This window comes from Eucalyptus grandis, chromosome 10 (genome assembly GCF_016545825.1).
Source record: "Eucalyptus grandis isolate ANBG69807.140 chromosome 10, ASM1654582v1, whole genome shotgun sequence".
Lineage (NCBI taxonomy): Eukaryota > Viridiplantae > Streptophyta > Magnoliopsida > Myrtales > Myrtaceae > Eucalyptus > Eucalyptus grandis.
Genome location: NC_052621.1, coordinates 10795075 through 10820130, shown reverse-complemented (window position 1 = coordinate 10820130; position 25056 = coordinate 10795075). Strand labels below are relative to the sequence as shown.

Genomic DNA, 25056 nt, shown 5'->3' with positions numbered 1-25056 from the left:
AGTGTAAAAATGATGCGTCACCACTCCTGTACGCACTATTCTCTTGGGCCTACACTTATAGCAAACGCACAGTGTCTGGATGGGCTTTTGAGGTCACGTGGTTCGAATGTGGGATGTAGATTTTCCCACGGTGTGAACTATCCTCTCAGAAATAATACCTTTGCTCATGGTGGGAGTAGCTGTTGACACCAATATGGGCACGCCATCTCCACTATAAGTAAACACAGAGCCCCTCCCATTACCAAACAAGTTCACTCAAGAGCTAAGGATGGAAAGGTCAGGCTCAAGCAAAGCCAAATGCGTCACAGGCAACAACGGAGAGGCCGAACTAAAACTCTGCAACGCTGAGAGTAGACGACCCGGTTGGATTACATTCCCATTCATCATAGGTCTCTCTCTCTCTCTCTCTCTCTCTCTCTCTCTCTCTCTCTCTGTGTGACTAAAACTAGCTTTATTCGTATGAACGTCTGAAACGTGTCTGCCATGATGAACTAGGCTCGGCGGCCTTGTGGACCATGGGTGGAACTGGATGGATGACGAACTTCATTTTGTACTTAATCAAAGAGTTCAATGTGAACCAAATTGATGCAGCGCAGATTTACAACGTGATCAATGGCTGTGTCTCCCTCCTCCCGATCCTTGGCGCAGTCATAGCCGACTCCGTCCTAGGATGCTTCTTGGTCGCCTCTATTTCTTCCTTCGTAGCCTCAATGGTATGATAGCATCCCAACCTCACAATCTTGCTGTTGACGGCTTCTCTTTTAATTGCTAAATTAGACGGTGTTTGATAATAGTGGGCTAATTGCAAGTAAAATAATACTTAAGAGTTTGTAGATTATCACATGGTTTTGATAGTGAACTGATCAAGAGCACTAAAAACGAAATGGATAAGAAAGGAATTCTCAGTAACTGTAACAACCTGCCTCCTAAGCAATCTTTGCTCATTTTCAACGTCGGAGACACTGATATAAGTGGAGCACATACCTCTAGGGATCTCTTGTAGAAAAGTCCTCCTAAAAATCTCGTCTCAATGAATTATCAAAGTGGGTTTGCTCATTACTGATCAATAGCATTTTCTTTTGGCCAACTTGCCACTTGCAGGGTATAGTTCTTTTATCCTTAACAGCGACGCTTAATTCGTTGAGACCCGAGCCGTGTGGAAACAAATCAAGCTCATGCAAAGCCCCATCGTTCCTCCAATTCTTTGTGCTCTACACAGGGGTAGTTCTAGCAACACTTGGAGCATCCGGAGTCAGGTTCACCACAGCAACATTTGGTGCGAACCAGTTTGAAAGCCACAAGGATCAATCGACTTTCTTCAACTGGTTCTTCTTTGCAGCATACGCCACTTACGCCCTAAGCAGCACGCTGATCGTGTATATTGAGGACAATGTGAGCTGGGCCTTGGGATTTTGGTTATCTGTTGCTGCGAACCTGATTGGGCTCGCTGTTTTCGTTGCGGGAAATCGGTATTATTGCCATGAGACCCCTCAGGGGAGTCCATTACTGAGCTTGGCTCGTGTTGTCGTTGCTAGCTTTAGGAAACGAAAGCTTCAGCTCCCTCTGAATACTGATGAGTTCTATTACGGCCAACATGAACGGAATAAGGAGGTGGACATACCGCCTAAAAAGAACTTCAGGTACCTACAAACAACAATGCGTAATTAATACTGTTCATACATAAATTGTTCACTGGCTTCTTCGCCTAAATGACACAAGAATATACATGGCATTCATTGATGAATTTTTTTTTATCTTTCCTAATAAATAGGACCAACAATCAAGATGCTTAGGCATAATTGATTCAGTTAATTTAGTGGTTAAGGAAAAAAAATGGGTGGGTAAATTTTGCTCACGGCACCAGCTTGATTGACCATCTATCAAGTGCCAACAATCTGAGATCTGAACCAGCCACCTAGGCTTAGACTCGAGCCAGCTAAGGTCGAACTTGGACTTCTTGGTCATTATATAAAAAACAAGAAGAAAGCTGGATATATAGGAATAGCCCAATAAACATGCACGTCCTTTTGTATAAGAACATCAAGCGATGCTCGTATGCTCGTTTCACTATCCTCATTCATTAGCGGATGCGAATGAATATTGAGCAGTGAAACCAGGCTTTACAAGTAATTCAAATTAAAAGTGATGGGAGTCGATTCTTTTTCTCTTTCTCAGGTTCTTGAATCGTGCCGCTGTGAAAATTGATGGAGACACCAAGTCTGACAACTCAATTGCCGAACCTTGGAGGCTATGCTCAGTGCAACAAGTGGAGGACCTAAAATGTGTGATCAAAATGTTACCACTGTGGTCATCCGCCATCTTCTTGAGCACCCCAATCGCTGTCCAAACCAGCATGATAGTCCTCCAAGCCCTAACCATGGATCGCCACTTAGGACCCCATTTCATGATCCCAGCCAGTTCATTCCTTGTCATGATCATGATCTCCGCTTCAGTCTCTCTTGCTTTGATTGATCACTTTCGATCCACATTCCCTCTGTGGAAAAAGATTACTGGTCTGCCTCCAACGGTATTTCTCAGGATTGGTGTAGGACATCTCCTGAGTGTGCTCAGCTTGATTGTAGCGGCACTAATCGAGTCATTCAGGCTAAGGACAGCCCATCTCCACAATGTCGACACTCCCACAGTCCCAATGTCTGCACTGTGGCTATCCCCTCAGTTGATTCTAGTCGGAATCGGAGAAGCATTCCATTTTCCAGGGCAAGTGTCGTTGTACTTCCGAGAATTCCCAGTGAACTTAAGCAACAGTGCCACTGCGATGGTCTCAGCGATAATTGGGATTTCATTTTATTTGAGCACCGTGTTGGTCGATCTGGTTCGGAGGAGCACCGGGTGGTTGCCGGAGAACTTGAACAATGGGAGGTTGGATCGTATGTATTGGTTGCTTGCTGGAGCTGGGATGGTGAATTTTGGGTATTATCTCGTATGCGCAACATTGTACAAGGGAAAAGACGAGAGTTCTAGTTCGAGTCTTCCGATGACTGATGATGCTGGTGAAAAATAATTGAGGTCCCGAATGCGTTTGTCCATGCATGCTTGGATTAGTCTACGCGTACTTCATGTCTACTTTGACAGAAAAGTGTTGTTAATTTGAATGCCCGCTTTTTAATTGAAGAACTTTTCAATAAAAGAACGTGTTCGTTCTATCTGATATATAAAATTAAAGCTGAAGCTGTGAGAGGATGTTCGCTTATTTGCCCATCACGTGACACTTGATTTTGTTTATGTGATTGTCATGTGACAAGACACTTAGATTAACTTTATAACGACATCCGCGTTGGCTTATCGATTTCTAATCTCCAAATTTTTTTGTCTCTTACTGATTTTAAAATTCAAAACATGAAAAAAGAAAGAAAATGTTTCAAATTTATTCTCCATATATAACATATTTGCCATATGCAAACTTCTGATTTTATTGGTTAAAATGTAAAAAAAAAAAAAAAAAATACATAAAGAGAGAATTAACTGAGATTTAGCTTAATTAAAAAGTTTAAGACTAAATTAACTATCATATAATAAGTTTAGGACTCTCTAGATAATTTTTCCTATAGGAAAAGGATGATGTGAAAGAGCTAATTGAGATTTATCTAAAGGCATGACTTAATGAATACTTTCTGGGAATTAACAACAATGTCTCCCAGTTCTTCCTGAATGACTCTAAGCATTGAAAAACTTATTCTAAATAATCAAGCTAATAATCAAAGGCTAATTCATGTATGAATTTCGTGACAAATTTCTGATTGAATAGGTGAATGGGATCTTCATGTGTCCCAATTCATTCACAGTATATCATATTATTCTAGTCACCAAATTAGTTGATATCTGCACGAAATGAGCCATGGAATATCATATCAAGTCCCCCCCCCTCTTTCTTTGGTCATCATTTAATTTGGATACCAAAGTGTAATCGAATCCAATTTAGATGCCATCGTCTTATCTTCATGATAATGGTTCTAATCCATGTTCCATGTTCCTTGCGCATGCCTTTTGCTTGTACGGTATGTGAAAGTCGAGCATTTTGATGGGAAGCATCGCAACTTCTGGCCAGCAGTGCAATGCCTCGAATAATATCTTTCACGAATCCTTAATTTCTTATCCATTCATTGCGAATTGAATCATCGAACAATCGTCGTGAAGTGATATCTCTCCGCAGTACAACGTGTAAAAGTTCAGCATGTTGATGTGGGAGCATCTCAACCAATAGATGAGCAACGCAATGCCTCTCTCTCGGAAATAATTGATTTCTCAACCGTTCATTATAAAGTAATGTCGCTCAGCGGTACACTTTGTAAAAGTTGAGCCTTTTGATGTGAGAGCGTTTTGATGTGAGAGCGTATTAACCATTAGAACGGCAACGCATGTCTCGAATAATATCCCTCAGGAGTTATTTATTTATCGACCACTCATCGCACATGAAGTCCGACATTAATCATAAAATGTTTAAGCCGGTAAAAAATGATGATGTTGTATGTGTAATATCCAAGAGAAGACACGTCAGAGATTTAGTTAAAGAAGCAAAACTGAGAAAATGGTGAAGTGGTTTTAATAACAAGCGACAAAATTTCAACATCTGCACAAGTTGAGAATATGTCTCGAATTTGAATTTGTGAAGAAAAACTCATGAGGACCCTCCGTGGGGATGTTGCAGAGCAATAGTTATGTGTGTCCATGGAGACTTGATCAATTTCCTTATCTACAGGACATAAATTCTGGGTATGATCCTTCGTGGTGTCCATGCGCAATTATGGATAACTTGCAAAGAGCCACACGAGAGGCGCATCCATATGAAGAAAGCCAAATGTATTGAAGCGATTAATGAGATCGTTTTGACTTGCTCTTGTAATCGGAAATCATGTCCATTTTTAAGAAAATAAAAAATACGTCTATAAATTCAAGTTTCCTTTTCATTTTGCAGGTTCAAATTCTAAATTTACTAAACTGATCGAAAAAAATTCGTTTATAAAGTAACATAGACTCAACAAATTAATTTGGAAGTAAGAGGCACGCTATTGTCAATTGTTAGATCATTTTTCAAATGCGATCCAAACACAAAAAAATACTTTCAGTCACGTATCACCAAACAAAGAAAAACAAACTATTTTTCTGGAAAATGGTTTTCCGGAAAACATTTTCCAAAAACGTTACTTTTTCCGTAAAACAAACACACCCTGAATTTGAGTTTGACTAGTTGATTAGAGTAGGTTTCCTAGAAGGGTTTCCTATTTTTGATCCAAATATTATAGTCATAAGAAGTAGGTCTTTTCCATGAATGTCATCCAAGAAATGGATCTTCAAGCAATAAATCCTATGATAAGATTTGTAGATTCATTTGTGAGATTGAAACCTTGTATCTATTTGGAATAATTCAATATTAGGGAATACTAAGGGTGTTTCAATGATTCAAGATATGATTATAATCTTTGTGACGTTGCTTGATTTGTAATGAAATATGTGTTGCTTTGCTCGTGAAGTAGGTTCCATCAACCGAACCACGTAAGGCCGGTATCTAATTTATTTCCTTGTTCTATTCATTGAGTGTTGAGCATTTGTCTTTCGCTAGACTAGATATGAGAGTCCGACTTGGTTGAGTTGAACAAAATAAAAGGCGATGAAAAAGGGAAAAGTGAAAATCAATGAATTTGTTGGGAAGGTTTTGGTTTTTTGGAAAACGTAGATTGAACATTATCTATATCAAAAGAATATGCACTTACCTCTATCTAGAGAGAAGCAAGAGTCAATGAAGCAAGTTGATTAGGATTGGCTGGACAAACAAGCGTTGGCTGTTTTCTGACTAAGATTGGCTCAAAATGTCATGTTAAATATTATGAAAGAAATGACCACCAGGATTGATAAAAACATTGTCAAACATGTAAAAGAAGCCCTTTGCGATCAATAAGGTTTACTTAATATGAAAAGTTGCACAAATGTAAGATGTTGAGTATATCAATGAATTCAAAGGTATGTGCTTTGATATTATTACCATCATTACCTAATAGTTGGAGCCCTAATCTTTTGCTTTAAATAATACATATGAATCAAGGAGCTTAACATTTGATGAAGTTCAAAATTTGATTATGAGTGAAAAACATCCGTAGGATAGAACCGGGAGAATATGTGCCTGTAGATGAGAAACTAGTATTTGTGTTAGCAAAAGTAGGGTAAACAGAGTAGTCGTAGTTAGTCTAGGGTGTGTAGTGTTGTTAGTTGAAATTGTGGTAAGATGGACGTCTCTGAAGGATTGTCTTAAGTTAAAGAACAATAAGGAAAAGAGAATTAGAGTTGAGTCACCAATGACATAGCTACAATAATTAATAGTGTGTCGAATGGTGATGGTCATGTTTCGTTTATGATTGAGAAGTCATCATTTCACCGATAGGTTATGGATTTTAGCTATTTTCATGCTATACTAAATAGGTGCTAATTTACTATTTATCGATACCCAAAGAGTGGTAAAGTGTAGTTGGCCAACAATGCTAAGTATTAGTGTTGTGGACATTGATGAAAATAGAATTAGAATGCATGATCGAAGACATTGATTAGGGTGGGATATCTTCGAGAATTGAAAAAGAATCTGATTGCATGGACTGTTTTGGATTTAGTTGATTGTTAGGATGCTTAAAAAAGGCGGAGTAAAAAAGGCTGTTCAAGACGCCCCAGTGTCAAGTAGTCTGCATCAGTTTCCATTAGAGAAGGTGAGATTCATGTACCTTTAAGCGCAATCAATCTGATATTCAAATTGCCCAAAAGCTCTGATCAGTACTTGCAACACATGCCCTTTGCCAAGAAATTACCACATATTCAAAAGCACTTTAGAGACCATGTTGTCAATAATGGTTTAGTGAACGAAATGAACGGCCATCTCACTGCTACTGCTTTGTAAAATTGCAATAGATTCAGTCCCTATTCTCCAGAGATAGAAGGTACCCGTGCACTAAAAAAAATAATCCAATTCAAGCATTTACGACTTCGATTTCATTCAAACTTCATCACTCGAGATTTATTTGCGGGCACAAGTGCAAAAATGTTACAGAGACATTGGTGCATCGGATAAAGGTTGAAGAAAATCAAATGACACAAAACAAAGAGCTCAGAAAATCAAGTCGTTATTCATAGCGCTACAACCTGTAAAACTCTAATCCTAATAAATAGAACAATTCTAATAAATAAGAAAAAAAAAAAAAAAAACAGCTCCCTAACAACGTGGGAGATAAGATATTGGGAGAAAACTACTAAAACAACTCAAATTTAAAAGGGCAATCAACCATTCTCTTCCGCATCAGAATTTCTGTTCTGTGTAGACTGTCAATAGTTCTCACAAGCATGGACACTTCCCATCCTGCTGGTAATTACTAGTATTGCAAACAATTGAAATAAAAATTACTTATTTTTCTCAAGCTCCAAGTTAGCTTTAGAGTAAAAGTTACAATTCTGAAGCTAAGGGGATTCAAACACCAAAATTGGTATGGTACAATAGCTCCATGGTTTCCTCTTTACAAGTGAGTCAAAGAAAAACTTGTAGCAAAAGATGAATGAAATAGACTTCCTCCAAGTGACCCTTATATATATCGACCTATTGAAAAAAAACTGAAACCGCCTTCCCCAAATGTACAACGTATCATGCACTATGTTATAAAACCCAAAGGAAAGTGCATTAGAAGTCCTAAAACTTATCATGAAAATGTAATTGAGTCTTAAAACTTTCAAAAAGTGCAATTAAGTCCTAAAACCTGTCACGAAAGTTCAATCAAATCCTAAAACTTTCAAAATGTGCAATAAAGTCCTAAAACTTGTCTCAAAAGTGCAACCGAATCCTAAAATTTTCAAAAAGTGCAATCAATGAAATGATTTATATTGAACCACTTTGACAAGTTTTATGATTGAATTGCAATTTTTTGAAAGTTTTATAATTTAATTGTATTTTGTGACAAGTTTTATGACTTAATTGTAATTTTTGAAAGTTTTAGGACTTAATTACATTTTCATGACAAATTTTAGGACTTCCAATGCACTTATTCCAGACCCAAAAAGCACCTCGGGGATATCGTTATTTTTCAGTGCATTATCCGCTTCTCGTTTTGTTAGTTAATATCCTTCCTCTCCACATATCCTAAGTCTCAAAATTGGGATAATAGGTTTGTGATTACTCGTCATCATCGATTAATGATGCAAAGGAGAAAGGTTTGAAATTGTAACCATCACCATGGTAGAACTTATTTTGGAATTCTACCTAACGAAGACGCGGGGCATGAAGGAAGGCACTCGTGGTCTCCATCATTAGAAGAATGAAGGCAGTTGCAAAAACAAAAACGATGAGACCCACCAAAAGAATGATCCCATTATCATACTTGCAATAACCAAAACCATAATTACTTCATCGCTCATCATCATACACGTGGTAGCCCGCTACCAAAAAGATGAAAAAGAAGAGGAAGAAATGGGTAACCTACTTCATTGTATGACCCTTTCTAAACCTATATGCATTCAGACATGATGATCAGGTTTATGGACATACAAGTAGATGTGCATGTGATAAACTGACAATGAGACCATGGAGGGTTAGAAAATCTTGGACCGTGCCCAGCCTGTAACAGCCTTTTCACTTTAACTGGCTGGGCCAACCTGAGCATAGTTGATGCCGGTCCTATTTTTCTAAACTATTTGGTCATTTGATCCATTTTTCATCATTTAGTTTTGGGACCAAAGGGTTTTCTAGGACTGACAACCAATATCAAAAAGATTGATGCCCAGAGAGATCGTTGGTTATGAAAAGAAATGATTATTGACATGAAAAAAAGTACTAGTTGATCATAAAAAGTTATGATAGTTATGATAAAAGGCCTATTCCTAATAAATGTGTTGTTCGGTTGTATGTAAATAAAATCAAATCACCCATTATTCTTAACATCTTTTTTTTCTTCGTGACTCTCTTCTTCACAACATTCTATCTTCTTTTATTTTCTCACACAAATTTGACAATACATTTAAAGTAAAATTCCAATAGGAAAATTAAGTAATTGTAAAACTCAATTTTCTGTGGTTTTGGTATATTTCTCGAAAATATATTTGTTTTAAACCTGACAGTAACAATACTTAGAGCAAATAATGCTTTAAGGATAGTGATTGTCATCACACATTAAATGATCAAAAAACTATAAATTATTGCTCATATCTTTATCAAAAGTCAAATATTCTCAAACCAACAACCACGGAAACTCAAGAATGAGGAGGACCATTGTTATCTCTAACAGGTTCACCAGCAACAACCCTTCCAAGATTACCCACAACAATTCCTATTCAATTAGAGATTACCAGGAGGAGGAGGGGTTCATTTGGAGCCATTTATTCACTTGCTCTTTATTTGACCCAATTTTGAGTTGTTTACCCAAAATTCTCTTCAGGATAACACCTCCTAGCAACATTGCTGGTATTCATCTTAGGAAAGAAGTTTCAAAACTTCGCTCCTTGAAAATATGCCAAAGGAAAGACAGCTCTTATTGTTGGATTCGCAAGACAAAGCGGTGTCATTTTCTTGTACATTGGTATGGTTCCAACCTTTGAGGGGCTAGGATAAAGACCACAAAGAAAGAAAAGCTTTCAATTCGGCTTGGCAAAACAGCGATATTTCGCTCCTTCACTCTTCTCGGGCTAAACCACCTCCGGTAATACCATGGTTGATCTCTCATTTTTGTTTAGCATAGCCCCATAACAAGTCCTTACTAATTTATCAAGGCAACTGAGGACTTTGGAGGGAAGTTAAGCGCATTGCATATAGTAATTAGAAACAGAATCCGTGACTGAAGAAACCAATGCAGAACGCGCAACATTTCTTGCTTTTTGAGAGATGGAAAAATCCAAACACTTGCCTACTAACCTAGTCACACGAAAACCAGTAATGGATGCCATAAACAAATAGTATTCTATATCTAAATTATGCAAAAATTATGTATTGATTGTTTTTTTTTTTTGTAAAAGGTAATAAATATATATAGCTAAGGCAATTTACAAAAGACTGGCACCAAAACCTTACACTCAAACCTCAAAACGAGACAGGGTGTAGGGGAGCCAATGTAAGAATTCACAAAGGCAAACAAGAAAAGCTACAAGGGCAACAGCAACAGAAAAACAACAAGCGGGAAAGAAATAACAATAAGGCTGACTAACCCTCAGCTCATACAAAAAATTATGTATTGATTGTTCTTAAAATGAACTTAAACTATATTTGGTAACAAAGATAAAAGTCAGGATAGAATAAATTTTATCATCTTTCATGTCTCATTATTGTCCAAGATAGAATAAATCCAAATATAAAAGACTTATTACCAAGATAAAATAATCTCATGTGGATGTAGAATAAAGGTGGATATGATATATCCACACTCGTCATTCTTCTCTGCCCCATACCCTGGCTGCATGCACCACTGCCTATAACCTCCAACCAAGCTTCCTTTCATTGCCACCAACGAAGCTCACGAGCTCGACTCTTTCTTGACAATGAAGGAGTTCCACGGCCCGATTTAGAGCTCCAGTAATCGCCCCCATTTGTCATCATCCCTCTCCATGCCAAGATCTAGAACAATAGTCGTCATCTCCCTTTGTCTCATGCGCTTTCATAGCACAAGCAGCCGTATCGTCATCTGTCGCACATTCGTCCACTAAGCCTCAACAATAGGGGTGGTAATCGGGCTAGTGGTTGTTGAAGATTGCATGCCGACGACGAAGATGGAGGAGGGTTCAATGGTTGTTGAACATTTTTAAAAAGGGTGATGTTTGAGTAGCTTGGATGTTCACGAGGGTTCAAAGATATGAGCAGTCGACACTTGACCTATCATGGACAGAGAGGAGAAGGAGGTGAAGGGCGGAGAGAAGAATGAGGTGGGATAATTGGGGGCTAAAATCATTATGCCGGCAGGTCGCCGGTAGTGAGAGACATTATGCCAACTTTAAATCCATCTAAAAGGTCAACATTCAATCCAACTTGGATATCCTTGTATTTACTAAACATCACCTAAGATCTTAAAAATCCCATCTTATACAATTCAATTTATAGCCTATTCAACTTTGGCCTCATTTGGTTCAGTATTTGGGAAAAGCCTTTAGCCAAATGCAAAGACTTTTAGTTCAGAAATGCAAAACTGTTTAGTAAACATATATTTGAAAAGCCCTTTAGTATGATCAAATTAAGTTTTTAGTTTTAATATTTTTAAAATTGCAAAAAAGAAACAATGACTATAAATTTTTACATTTTCACATTGAGAGTAATGTAAAAGATACATATTAGTAAATTTATTTAAAGTTATATTAAAAGAATTTGATTATAGATTAGATGCAAAGCTCAACTTTTGGCCTAAGGCTCTTTTAGGTTTGATTTCAACTTTGAATATATTTTTTTTAAAATTATTGTAGTATTAATCATCTTCGTTAATTAATGATCATTCTAGTGTATTGATAAAAAGTTGGACTTTTTATTGTCTGAAGAAAAAAATGATACAGAAAAAAATATGAACTTATTCAATGGATGGTGAAGCAACCAATTGTGGATGCTAATTCTTTTGAGTAAGCACCGCATATAAAAATGGAGGTCCTCATTAAGAAAAATAAAACCAAGTTCCTCTCATATAAATTTGACTAAAAAGAGAGTCATTTTATGATAGTAAACATGGTCGTATATGTCTAGAAAAAAGAAATACATTATATTTAGTATTACAAACCTCTACGACTTTGTAAACCCATGACTATTTCATCACATAAACGTGCCATGTCTGGAGATGCATACACATTTGAAGCACCCACCCTTTCATTCGCATCATCATAATCAACTGAATATCCATAATTAGGATTAAATTCTACTTGTTCAAAATCCGTATCAGTTAAGTTATTTTTTCGTATATAATTGTGCAAAGTCATTGCCGCTACGACAATTTGCATTTGTTTTTCATATGGATAACTTAGCATATAAGTTAAAATCCCCCACTTTTGTTTTAATACACCAAAGGCTCACTCAATTGTTGAGTGTAGTGAAGAATGGGCACAGTTGAACACTTCTCGATATCACGTAGGTGAAGGACATTCTCGAAATTCTGGTAAATAATATCTAACTTTTTTATATGGCCCCAAATAACCAATTGGATTTGGTTATCCAGCATCTATTGAGTAATATTTACCTATATAAAAATATTCTAAATTTAATTAACATATGCCAATTAGATATATTGATGTATCTAAACCATTAAATAACATACCTGGAGAAGGATGGGAAAAATGTGCGTCACATCTTCCAATAGCTTCATAAAAGATATGGATGTCATGAGTTTGTCCCTTCCAACCGACCCAAACATAGACAAATTTCATATTAAAATTATATATAGCTAAGATATTTTGAGTTGTTATTCCTTTTTTATTAATAAAACAAATTTGATCATACGTGGATACAATCGCTGAAATATGTGTACCATTAATAGCTCCAATGCAATCCTTAAAACATGGATAAAATCGTCGATTTTTCTTGATCTTCTCTGGAACTAGTCTATATTGTCGATCAATTGATTAGATCAAATCTTTTCCCATATCACATACTTTATCTAAAACTAAGCTAAAGTGTCTACTTATGGTTTCCCTAGAGCATTGAAAATGCTCTTATGCTAACCTATTACCTATACCATGTTCTAGAATATGAAGAAACATATCAACCATTTCTCTAACATCAATATTCCTAAATTTTCGAAGGCTATAACGTGTTACTAAATTATGCGTTAAATTGTTAAATACAATCTTATGCATTCTAAACATATTATAGTACCTTATCAGATTATCATCTTCATCAATTAACTCTTTTAACTATACATAACCTGTATATATTGAGGTTCTGATTGGTCGTTTGATAAAGAATTGCAGCTTGAGCGACTGAGATAAGATGCCATAATTCATTTTCCTCTTGCTCATGATTTTCCCTTGTATGTGAATCATCCATAATTGCTTCAAGTAATAAAAATATAAAGATAAACAATGTATTAACCATCGCATATATGCAAACCATCACATTAAGAGAACACCAAATGAAAACAATTTTAACATTAAACATTAATTGAGATTAGGTTCACAAGGACTGCAAATAAAGATCCATAGATAGAAACAAAGTAGAATGACTAAGTTTCAAACATGAAAACAATAAGATGCTAACATCTTATCTATGAAGACTTAATTTTCTTCTCAACTCATATTTGAGATATTTTACTTTCTTTGTATCATCCTTTAAGCTCATGAAAACTTGTCGATTGTCTAACTTTTCCTTTAAATGAGAAATTGCAAAAAAGTACAAGCTTTGTCTTCCACAATCTTAAGTATGGAATCCAATATCTCTATGAGGTCCTCATAAGGACCGATTAAATTGGTTGCTTTAGATGCAGCACTGGTAGTACTCATACTCTCAACAAATGTAAGCAGCTTGTTAATTTGTGTTCCAAGCTCCTCTCTTGTGCTTAATTTCTTATCTTTCTTTGCTCGAGCTTGCATCTTTGAAGTCTGCGCGGCTCTTTTACGAGTTTGAGTTCCAATTAGTTCAATAACGGTTTCATCCACATGATCCTCCAAGTTTTCATCAGTAGACTCTACACGATCATCGATAGTGTGGCATCCACATCATTATCAATACATAAACCTTGTACAGGATTCCATGTGATTCCTCCAGTAGCAATTGTATCTCTGAATATCATATCTAACTTTACTTCACGATTAGGATGTATGTCTTTCATCCTAAAAACCTTAAACTTTGGATTAGTCTATTATAATGAAACATTTGCATAAGTTGTATCATTAAAGGTTAGCTTAACACGAAAGTTAAAAAAGAAGTAAGGAAAACCTAAATTTTACTCTCCCACCATTCGTCACTTGCATCGATGGTTTTCTTCCTTGAATCCCATCATAATCCAATTTCATTGTAAAGCAATGACCTCCATCTTTTCCATTCTTCCTTGAGGTTGTCTCACTTACTCTTCATTTGTTGTTTATGATGATTTTTGCATGTTAGCTCCTCAAACTTACTAATTATGACTGTCCATCCATCTCTTTTGTTATTTGCAGAATGATTGCCTTTTTTCAATTTATTCGATGCACAACTTACAAAAGGTTTCTACATCTTTTGAGCTCCAAAATGCATTTTAATTTAATGAACTCATATACTAGTAAAGTGACATGAACAAATTTAAGAGACACAAACAAACAAGATCAACCACGAACCAATCTGAATGAAGAATATAAACAAACGAGTGTATTCTGTCAATTCACATTCGACAATTTGAGAATAGCACACAAAAATAGGAAGACAAACCCTGACCTATTCACAATAATTACTAAATGTTTGACTTCTATTGCAGCTTCTTAATAGAACTGCCTCATCTCAAAAGGGGCATAAACATACATGCAACCTAACCTATTCACAATAATTCAATGAAAACCCCCTCAAAGATTAACAAGTTTATGCACAACTACTCCACTATCGGCTAGAGATAGAGAGAAATTCATCAACCAGCAATGACTTATGCAAAGCCCCACAAAAGAAAAAGGACTAAACCGAACTTTGTCCATTGCAATTACTTAACACCTACAACACAAACCATCACACCCACTATGGCATTTCGACAAAGTTCACTCTTTGCACTTTCTAACCTCAAAAATCAATCATCAGGAATAAAAAATTCAACATCCCCAAGGCAAAATCACAACCTCAACGCGTACAAGAGAGAAAGCATTCATGGATACAAATGCAACCCAAAAATAGAGAAACCCAAGAAAGGATACCTCAAAGAACCACGCAAAGAATGGATCTAATGAGGGGCGAGAAAAGGTCAAGAGGGTAGAAGATCCAGAACTCAAATTTGCTCGCTTGTCGCAAGTCAAGAGGGTAGAAGATCCAGAACTCGGATTCGCTCACTCGTCGCAACAAACTTCGGTCTTTATTAGGTCTTCGTCAAACGAAATTCTTGCCTTGCAGGAGTTGCAGGGATGTTCGACCTACGCAAGAGCAAAAGGCAAGGATTTGAGAAAAATAACACATTAGTTGTTGCTACATACTTTTTGCTTGATTGAGTTGAGAGGAGAGAATACCACCAAAGACGAACCCTTCTCACCCAAGACGAAAGTTGTTGAGCGAATCGCAGAGAGAGAGAGAGAGAGACGAAGAAGAGAGATTGGCCGTTGCGTGATGGAGCTGAGAGCAAAAGAAAGGAAAGCGTTCCAAAGAGAGAGAGAGTTAGGGTTTTGTTTTGTAAATGGGTAAAATTGAACTTTTCATAATGTTTTGAGGGTAAAATAGGCAACTAGCCAAAATTCATTAATTGAGAGGAGTAGCATCCCGAAATTACTAAATGCCCAAAGCAGGTCCTCACCTACTTTGGGCTTTCAACATTTCAAAGGCAAACATTTGGCTAATGAGACTTCAGAATGCTGAACCAAACACCTATTATTTTTCTCAAGGGGTTTTGGGGGGCTCAAAGTCCCTTGAGAATGTTGAACCAAGTGGGGCTTTTATCCTATATGATAAAAAAGTCTAGTTGACCAAACACAATCTTAAGCTTTTATTTATGTCCGAATTGATGTCAATCTTGCCATTGGTGGAATTCAAATATTGAAAATTTGACATGACTTCCACGTGGAATATTGAGTTATCTACCAAGTCTCACTTCCTATACCTAAATTCCAGGTATGACAAAGCTCAAGGCCTGATTGTGGCTTTTTTAAAACTTGAAATCCTCAATTGAGCAAAATAACATCTTAAGTCCTCAATTGACCAAAGGCCAAAACCTGTAAGTCATGTTTATGTACTTACTCCGAGAGATGGGCAATATTTATTCTCCAATAAGAGTGGTTGTGACAATGTTTACATGGATCTGGATGATATGTAGCTCAAAATAGAATTACAAATAGAAACTCCTTGGATGGTGAGTACTAGTGCGATAATCGACGCAATTGTGATGCTTGTAGCCAAGTGGAGCCCGTAAAGCCATTGGTTGTTGTAGCTATTGAGTTTGATAAAGTGGGTGTTCGATTTCCTAATGATTATGTAGGCAACATTGGTTTTGCTTTATCTAAGACAGAGGAGATTGTGTCTAAGATGTGAAGCAGCTTAAGATGCAGGTTGAGTCAGCGTTCTAATAAAATCCATGGTCACAGTGAAAATCAAAAGTGGCTTGGATTTGGATTTGTGGCAATTGAGGAGCCCTTGAGGAGATATGAGAGAGTAGTAGCCGAGTTTAGATTCCAAATGGTAATAGTGTTGGCTAATAAATAGAGCCAAGATGAAGATCTAATAGAACATATTTTGAGTTTAAGCCCGTTTAGTCCGGACCCAAATCAAGCGTGCATAAGCTCGGCTACATGAATGTGCAAGGCCCTTCTTTTATTTGGTCGGAGAAGATGCAAAGCCCATGATGTGTGGCAAAGTATGGGACTTGACTGGAAAGAGACTGAAAATGGAAGTCCAGGCCTAACTGGGACTCTGTAACAGGTGCGAGGACTCTGTAACAGGTGCGAGTAGGTGGGAAGACAAGAAAAATGATCATTTTCATATTGAAGTCGGCCCGATTGATCAGAGGTTTTCTGCACGGGTTTATATAATTATGCTTTCTTCTTTTGTCTCGCATTGTTTCTCTATTGGAGTGGGACTCTTTTACTTGTGATATCTTGCGAGCAGAAGTTGTTGGTGCCGCATCCATGGTGCGACTATCTTGTGGGTTACATTCTGAATAATTAGTGTTTGAAATCAAGTAATCTTGTGATAAGATTAGTGAATATTTTCTTGATAGTAATAATTTTGCTTGAAATCGCGTGAGACTAAAAATTGTGAAACTCTTGGGTGTAAATTCTGACAAACTAAAGCACCATGAAATTACATGGTATAATTAGAGGCTAAAAAATACATATAGTATTTGAGTGACTCGAATGTGATTGTACTTTCTACTAAACCATTTTTATAGTGGAATTTCATACTGTTCTCCCGAGTTAGTTATACCGATCGAACCACATAAATTTACTGTTCAATTCTTTCATTCTTCTATTCATTTATTGTGGTTGACCGCTTGTTCCGTTTGATTCACCAAAAATTGTCGTTGACCCAAATAGTAAAAAATCCTTCACCAAAACATTGACTTTTGGTTTTCTTGAAATGGGTTCAATGGTGGCTTTGGATAGAGAAAATAAGAGAGAATGACACTAAAAATACCAAAAGTTGTGAATGTCACAATTTTTTTTTCGAGATTACTAAAGTAGCTTTTTTTTTTTAAATGATCACTTAAGTGTCAATTCCAATTTGGGTCGTCAAAATCCAATGTAACCATATTTTATTAATTTTTTAGTCTACGTAGCTCATCGACATGCCTAATCAACATATAACCCTCAAATGATATCATGTAGACAAATTGACGAGTGATTATTTAAGTGTCAAAAATTTTAAATATAAATCATTTGAGTGTCAATTATTATTAAAAGTGATTACTTAAGTGACAGTTGTTATTAAAAAAATGATTACTTCAATGCCAATTTGGACGTCCACGTGGACTAGAATTTTTTATTTATAAAATATGTTGTTATATTGAAATTTTAATTATAAATGTCACGTAATCAATTTGGCCTAAATTTCTTGCCGAATGCACTTAAGTAATCATTTTTTCTCCGATTTAGCACTTAAGTGAGTCAGCGAAAACTTTTGGCACTAAAGTGAGTATATAGTCATTCCAATTAATTTTTACTGAAAATCATTGACGTTGTGAAAAAATCATCGCTAGCCGTCCTATGTAACATACCATCATGTCAACAATTTTAAGTAAAAATTGATTAAAAGGGCTATAGTAGAATTTCTCATAAATGTTTATAACTAAATTGGAAAAATTGAAAAATTTAAGTATGAATTGGAATTTTTACATTAAGTTTGGAATTCATTGGACAAGTTGCCGTCCTTAATAATGATTAGCTCCTTGAGATAATCCTCAGTAGAATATCATTAAACCACGACTCTGCGTCTCAGTGGAATATAATTCAACCACGACACTACACCAACAATGGGAGAATTACCAAAAAAGTCCTAAACCTATTGCAATTGTGCCAATTCAGTCCTAAACTTTTTTTTTTGTCCAATTTAGTCCTAAACCTTTTATAATTGTGCCAATTCAGTCCATCCGGCCAAAATTGGCCAGCCAGCGCTGACGTGGACGCCGACGGGGGACAGCTGGCCGGCGAGGTAATTTTTTAATTTTTTTAAATTTTTTAAATTTTTTTAAAAAAAAATTTTCGAATTTTTAAATTTTTTTAAATATTTTTTTATTTTTTATTTTTGGCTTCTTCTCCTTCCTCTCGGCCGGACGTCGCCGAGGTGAGGGCCAGCGAGGTCAGCCTCGCCGGCCACCGGCGGAGGCGAGCCTCGCCCGAGCCTTGATGGCGATGGTGGCCGTTGCCGATCCGGCGACGGTTACCTCGCCGGCCACCGGCGAGGGAGAGGGTCGACCTCGCCCGGGGCCGGCGAGGCTGCCGTCACCATCGCTGCCTCCGCCGCCTCCCCCATCCCCCGATCGTTAGCATGATCTCCCCCTCCGAGCTCAAGTGGCCCTCCCCGGCCGTGACCTCGCCAAAACCCTGTTCCAGCGCCTCTGGACCGACGAGGACGAGATCGAGCTCCTCCGCGGGTTCCTCGACTACACCACGTAGCGCGGTGGGGCCTCGCCCTTGCCAGTGTCCGGCGAGGGCCGAGCTCGCTGGATCTGGCGAGGCTTGGCCTCGCCTAGCGATGGCGAGGCCGCCGTCGCTAGATCCGGTGAGGCTCGGTCTCGCCCAGCCATGGCGAGGTCGAGCCTCGCCAGATCTAGCGACGGCCGCCGCCGTCGCCGGGCAAGGCTCGCCTCCGCCGGTGGCCGGCGGGGCAAGCCTCGCCGGCCCACTCACCTCGGCCGGCGTCCGGCCGAGGAAGGAGAAGATTCAACAAGGCCAAAAAAATATATTTAAAAATATTTAAAAATATTTAAAAATTACCTCGCCGGCCAGCCTGTCCCCGCCGGCGTCCACGTCAGCGCCGGCCGGCCAATTTTGGCCGGATAGACTGAATTGGCACAATTATAAAAGGTTTAGGACTAAATTGGACAAAAAAAAAGTTTAGGACTGAATTGGCACAATTGCAATAGGTTTAGGACTTTTTTGGTAATTCTCCCCACCAACAATACATTGTACAATCACTATTAAAAAAGACTGGATATATCAGCCACAATCACAATTGCTGCCACCTAGATTGCACCAAAAGCTGAACAAGTCATTAACCAGGGAAATCATTATAAGGGTATTTTGAGATTTCAACTTCACTTCGTATTTTCACTCCATTGCATCGTTCATTTGTTAAAAGGAAATCATCATTACAATAGCGATTATAACATTGGTAAATCATGACGCATACTTTTTTGCCCATAAGCCTATTGTCTTAAAGATATATGCTTAATAACTATTACCCGGTGAGCCCCTTGGAATGGTCGTTGGGGCGCACTCTCTAATGCTCAAGTCCAGCATTTGGTTAATAATAATGACCGCATGGTAATTGTGCGTTTAGTACGACTTTGCCAGAGTTTCCACGACTCTGGAATGGGGTGCTTTGACCATTCGAGGCGTTTCAGTCAAAATCTTACGGCAAGAGCATCCTTGAAGCTGAAGTACTTTCAAAGCACATTGCAGAAAAGCTGCCTCTAGTAGCTTTTACATGCTGTAGTTTTTGAAATTTTTATAGATTATTTTATGAGGACAGTAACACCCAAAAAAAAAAAAAAAAAAAAATATATATATATATATATATATATATACATGTTTATTTACAAAAAGTAAAGCATAAAAAATTAACGATAATAGTGATACTGATGATAATCATGGTTTTATTATTATTGTTAGTTATTTGAAGTTTTCATTAATATTTTTCCCTACAAGGAAAGTAAGAGCAACTTTTCTAGAAATTCAAATTAATAATAATTAATAACATTACTTTGTTATCTTTGTAATAGCAGTAATAACAAAAATAACATAATTAAAATGGTAACGGTAAAAGAGATAAGTATACCGAAACCCTAATTTTTTTACGAAAATGCAATTATATGCTACAATTTTCAATTGTGTAATTAGGTACTAAACTTGTCCTATTTGTGCAATTAAGTGCTTTCATTAGTTTGTCTAGTTCAAGCGACGGAAAGTGCTCATCTTTACTACGAGGCCATGATGATAATGAAGAGTACGACAATGGCAAAGAAAATGCTATTTTTGCTTCTAACTTTAATAAAATTAGATTAAAAAGTTCAAGGATAAAGCTGAAAAGCAACCAAAAAAAAGCTTGAGGGGACTTTTAGGGCCCGTTTGGTTCGGTTCTGGGAAAATGCCCTTAGAAAAATGCAAATATCCTTGAGATAAAGAGATTTTCCGAAATGTTACACAATTTGATAATTTGTAGTCTCAGATGGCATTGAAATGCAACTTTAGCATAAATACCGTTTGGCAATTTTACATTACAAATGGGCTTTTGCTTTTATTTTATTTTTTAAGGTTAGAAAGTGCAAAGAGTTCGCGTGCGCACCAGACGACGCCGCCTGAGGTCTGCGTGACCTAAGCGATGCTGCCTGGGTCATGGGTCGCACCACCCCCAGGCGGTGGTCAACGGGGAAGCGCGACCCTTAGGTGGCAGTTGCGGCTGCCGGAGAAGCCCGATGGGCGGGGAAGAAGAAGACACCGTGAAGAAGGAAGACAAAGGTGGAAGATAAATGAACAGCGATTTTTGCATTTGGGAAATGTTGAATGCTCAATGCCGCCCCTCCCCTGCTTTCAGCATTCAGCCTTCGGAATGCTCATATTTGGGCAAAGGGATTTTCAAAATTTTTGCCAAACACCCAAAATTTCCCCCAAAAGACTTTGGGCCCTCAAAGCCCCTTGGGAACACTCCCTTAAGGGTTAAGCAGGAAGTAGCATGCTTTGCCGACAGGGGTCATCGGTGTTGATGACTTTAGATGAAGCTAATGACAAAAGTCAATTGCACCATTTTGATAATTTAAAAAAAATTGATTGAACAAATTTAAAATTTGATCTCATTTTCCGAACAAGTTTTAGGATTTCAATTTACACGTGTACCTAATAATAGCCACACAACAATCCCAAAAATGTAATGTGCTTCAATACAAAATGGCATAACCATAACACAGTTAAAGTTGTACCAAAAAGATTCCAGAAGTTGCTTACTGAGACAAGCACGTATACAGTAATGAGAGTTCACACCTATCTTGGACCATCCCAAGAGGCTCACTGTGTCCTTTTCCCATACTTCTAGATGTTGGTTACGGCGGTTCGAGTCATCAGCTCGGATCTTTCGGTATCTAGTGAGGCCACTTGTTGTTTTGACAGGGATTCATAGAGTCATGCCTTCTTGGTCGGATAAAAAATGATTGATTGATTGTCGCTGTCGTTATTGGTGTAATAGTATATAGCAGTTGCAGTAATGTAGTAATGCCTTTCATTTTCAGGACTTTCTCCAGTTGAATTAAAGAGAAGGGATCTTCATGTGTGAGATAATAAAAACAGCTGTTGACACCAATATGGGCATCTCCACTATAAGTAAATACTCAGGCTCTTCAATTACCCAACAAGTAGACTCAAAGAGTTAGGGATGGAAAGCTCAGCCTCCAGCAAAGCAAAATGCATCACAGGCAACATCGGAGAGGCCGAGCTAAAACTCTGCGATACTGGGAGTAAACGAGCTGGTTGGAATACATTCCCATTCATCATAGGTCTCTCTCTCTCTCTCTCTCTCTCTCTCTCTCTCTCTCTCTCTCTCTGAGTAAAACGAGTTTCATTCGGGTGAATGTCCTAATCATGTTTGCCGTGATGAACAGGCGCGATGGCCTTGTTGATGTTGGCGGGAACTGGATGGATGGCAAACTTGATTGTGTATTTGATCCAAGAGTTCCACGTGAACCGAATCGATGCGGCACAGACTTTCAACGTGGTCAATGGCTGCTTCTGTCTCCTCCCGATCCTCGGTGCTATCATAGCTGACTCCTTCCTCGGATGCTTCTTAGTCGCTTCCATTTCTTCCTTCATAGCCTCAATGGTTTGATAACATCTCAACCTCACAATCTTGCTGTTCACAGCCTCTTTTGATTGCCGAATTATACTGTCTTTGATAATAATCAGCTAATTGCAAGTAATATAATGCTCAAGAATTCGCACGTTATCACGTCATTTTCATAATGAACTACCAAGAATATTAAAACAGAAAAGAATATAAAGAAATTCTCGGTAACATTTTATGACAACCTCTTTCCCAAAGGAATCTTTATTCTTTTTAATGTTGGAAACATTGAGATTACTGAAGAGCACACATCCTCTTGGCCTCTCTTGCAGATATGTCTTACTGAGAATCTTGTCTCTAATGAGTTTCTTAAAACGGGTTTTCTCACAACTGACTGATCGATAGCATTTCTTTTCTGACCAACTTGCCGCTTGCAGGGTGTAGTTCTTGTATCCTTAACGGCAACGCTTAATTCGTTGCGACCTAAGCTGTGCGGAAACAACAAATCAAGTTCATGCAAAGCCCCATCGAACCTTCAATTCGCTGTGCTCTACGCAGGGATAGCTCTAGCAACACTCGGAGTGTCCGGAGTGAGGTTCACCATAGCAACATTCGGGGCGAACCAGTTCGAAAGCCAAAAGGATCAATCAACTTTCTTCAACTGGATCTTCTTTGCACAATACGCCGGTTTGGTCCTAAGCGGTACGCTGATCGTGTACATCGAGGACAGTGTGAGTTGGTCCTTGGGATTTTGGTTATGTGTCGGTGCGAACCTCATTGGGCTCGTGGTGTTCATCGCGCCACGAGACACCTCAGGGGAGTCCAATACTGAGCTTGGCTCGTGTCCTCGTTGCTAGTATTCGGAAACGGAAGCTTCAGCTCCCACTGACGAGTGACGAGTTCTATTACGGCCCACATGGACAGGATAAGGAGGTGGACGTATCAGCTGGAAAGAATTTCAGGTATCTACAACAATATACATGGCAATGATTGATGAATATTTTATCTTCCCACATAGATAGGACCAATAATCACGATGTCTAGAGATAATTTCTTTGGGTCTATTTAGGCCCTATTTGATAATCGGCCAAACAGTGTCTAATTTGATTTTTTTTTTTTTGTTCTTTGAAACAGCAAAAGAATGGAAATCGGTTAAGTAATTTTTTTTGTTACCAAGAATAGATTTTGAATAGAATTAAGGAATAAAAAAAATATTTCTTTATTTCCAAGAATAACTCTAGAATCAAGTTCATTTTTGTTTTCTCTTTTCTTTTCTTCTTTTTCCTTCTGTTCTTCTTCTTCCTTTAGCTAGCTGTCGGCCTCGGCAATGGGCAGTAACCGGCCAGACAAGGGCTAGTGGTCTCATCGGCCCCTGGCGAGGCTTGACTTCACCGATGGCTGAGCGAGCTTGAATTTGCCCAACCATTGTGAGAGACTTGGCCTCGTTAAGGGCTGGCAATGCTCCAACAAGGTTGCCGGCCTAGCCGAGATCGACAATCGGCTAAATGATGAAGGAGAAGAAGAAAAGGAAAAAATAAAAAATAAAAAGGAGAAAGAAAAAAATTATTAAAATTATTAAAAATTAAAAAAATCTAAATCACAAAAGAATTTAAGATCTTATCTACGTATTTTTATTTTGAGAATAGAAATTTTGGACGTTATTAAACATTTTGAAATGCTTAGAAACTCATCCAGAGAACATAATAAAAAAATCAATTCTAAGTAAAAAAGAAATTCGAAAATAAAATAATTACCAAATGCCTTTTTAATAGTTAAGGAGCAAGGATGTGTGTTCAAATAGGCACCTAGCGGTTTGGTTCATCGTCTGTGCAAACAGTCTGAAATCAGAACTAACCCACCAAGACTTGGACTCGAGCCAGCCAAGGTAGAACTTGGACTTCTTGGTCATTAAATAAAGCCCAACAAGAAAGGTGGATGTATACGATTAGCCCAATAAACGTGCACTTGTCCTTTCGAATGAGGGCATCCGGCTAGGCAGCTACGATACAAACGTATAGGCGAAATCAAAAGTGTCAAGAGACATGATGTTACAGATAATTCACAATAAGAGTGATCTGGAATCGATTCCTTTTCCCTTTCACAGGTTCTTGAATCGTGCGGCTGTGAAAATTGATGGAGACACCGAGTCCGACAACTCCATCGCTAAACCTTGGAGGCTATGCACAGTGCAACAAGTGGAGGACCTAAAATGTGTGGTTAAAATGTTACCACTGTGGTCAAGCTCCATCTTCTTGAGCACCCCAATCGCTGTCCAGAACAGTATGACAATCCTCCAAGCCCTAACCATGGACCGCCACTTAGGACCCCATTTCATGATTCCCGCCGCTTCGGTCCTCGTCACAATCATGATCTCCGCCTTGGTCTCCCTGGCTTTGATAGATCGCCTGCGCTCCCGACTCCCACTGTGGAAGAAACTGACCGGTTCGCCCCCAACAGTATTCCACAGGATTGGTGTGGGTCATATCCTGAATGTGCTCGGCTTGATTGTATCGGCACTAATCGAGTCACGCAGGCTCCGGACAGCCCATCTCCACCATCTCCAAAATGTCAACGATCCCACTGTCCCAATGTCTGCACTGTGGCTATTCCCTCAGCTGATTCTGGTCGGAATCGGCGAAGCATTCCATTTTCCGGGACAAGTGTCGTTGTACTTCCAAGAATTCCCAGCGAACTTGAGCAACAGCGCGACGGCGATGGTTGCAGCGACCATCGGGACTGCATATTATCTGAGCACTGTTGTGGTTGATCTGGTTCGGAGGAGCACTGGGTGGTTGCCGGAGAATTTGAACGACGGGAGGTTGGATTGTATGTATTGGTTGCTTGGCGGGCTTGGGATGGCGAATTTCGGGTATTACCTCGTATGCGCAAAGTTGTACAAGGGAAAAGATGGAAGTTCTAGTTCGAGCCTTCCGATGACTGATGATGTTGGCGAAAACAAAATGAGGCCTTGA

The 25056-nt window shown here is 38.4% G+C and overlaps 3 protein-coding genes across 3 annotated transcripts; all 3 read left to right on the top strand.

The window, feature by feature from the left end:
• Nucleotides 1-224: 224 nt before the first annotated feature.
• LOC104423513 (protein NRT1/ PTR FAMILY 2.7) lies at nt 225-3196 on the top strand. The gene is made up of 4 exons (XM_010035997.3): nt 225-389; nt 496-713; nt 1102-1640; nt 2176-3196. Exons 1-4 carry the CDS (start codon nt 269-271, stop codon nt 3020-3022), a joined length of 1725 nt encoding a protein of 574 aa, XP_010034299.2. The 5' UTR covers nt 225-268; the 3' UTR covers nt 3023-3196.
• An 18382-nt stretch (nt 3197-21578) lies between these two features.
• Nucleotides 21579-22220, top strand: LOC120288969 (putative protein NRT1/ PTR FAMILY 2.2). Its single transcript, XM_039303322.1, has 2 exons — nt 21579-21800; nt 21906-22220. Exons 1-2 carry the CDS (start codon nt 21680-21682, stop codon nt 22127-22129), a joined length of 345 nt encoding a protein of 114 aa, XP_039159256.1. The 5' UTR covers nt 21579-21679; the 3' UTR covers nt 22130-22220.
• Nucleotides 22221-22444: 224 nt separating this feature from the next.
• Nucleotides 22445-25056, top strand: LOC104421697 (protein NRT1/ PTR FAMILY 2.6). Its single transcript, XM_039302802.1, has 4 exons — nt 22445-22462; nt 22522-22815; nt 22901-23046; nt 24189-25056. The coding sequence occupies exons 1-4, from the start codon at nt 22445-22447 to the stop codon at nt 25054-25056; spliced, it is 1326 nt and encodes a 441-aa protein (XP_039158736.1).

Excerpts from the sequence above, each read along its gene's own strand:
- LOC120288969 (XM_039303322.1), top strand. The coding sequence starts at position 21,680 with ATGGAAAGCTCAGCCTCCAGCAAAGCAAAATGCATCACAGGCAACATC. Across the intron at positions 21,801-21,905 it reads TACATTCCCATTCATCATAG|GCGCGATGGCCTTGTTGATG; the intron begins GTCTCTCTCTCT and ends CGTGATGAACAG.
- LOC104423513 (XM_010035997.3), top strand. The coding sequence starts at position 269 with ATGGAAAGGTCAGGCTCAAGCAAAGCCAAATGCGTCACAGGCAACAAC. Across the intron at positions 714-1,101 it reads CTTCCTTCGTAGCCTCAATG|GGTATAGTTCTTTTATCCTT; the intron begins GTATGATAGCAT and ends TGCCACTTGCAG. Across the intron at positions 1,641-2,175 it reads CCGCCTAAAAAGAACTTCAG|GTTCTTGAATCGTGCCGCTG; the intron begins GTACCTACAAAC and ends TCTCTTTCTCAG.
- LOC104421697 (XM_039302802.1), top strand. Across the intron at positions 22,816-22,900 it reads TCGTGTACATCGAGGACAGT|GGGAGTCCAATACTGAGCTT; the intron begins GTGAGTTGGTCC and ends GAGACACCTCAG. Across the intron at positions 23,047-24,188 it reads TCAGCTGGAAAGAATTTCAG|GTTCTTGAATCGTGCGGCTG; the intron begins GTATCTACAACA and ends TCCCTTTCACAG.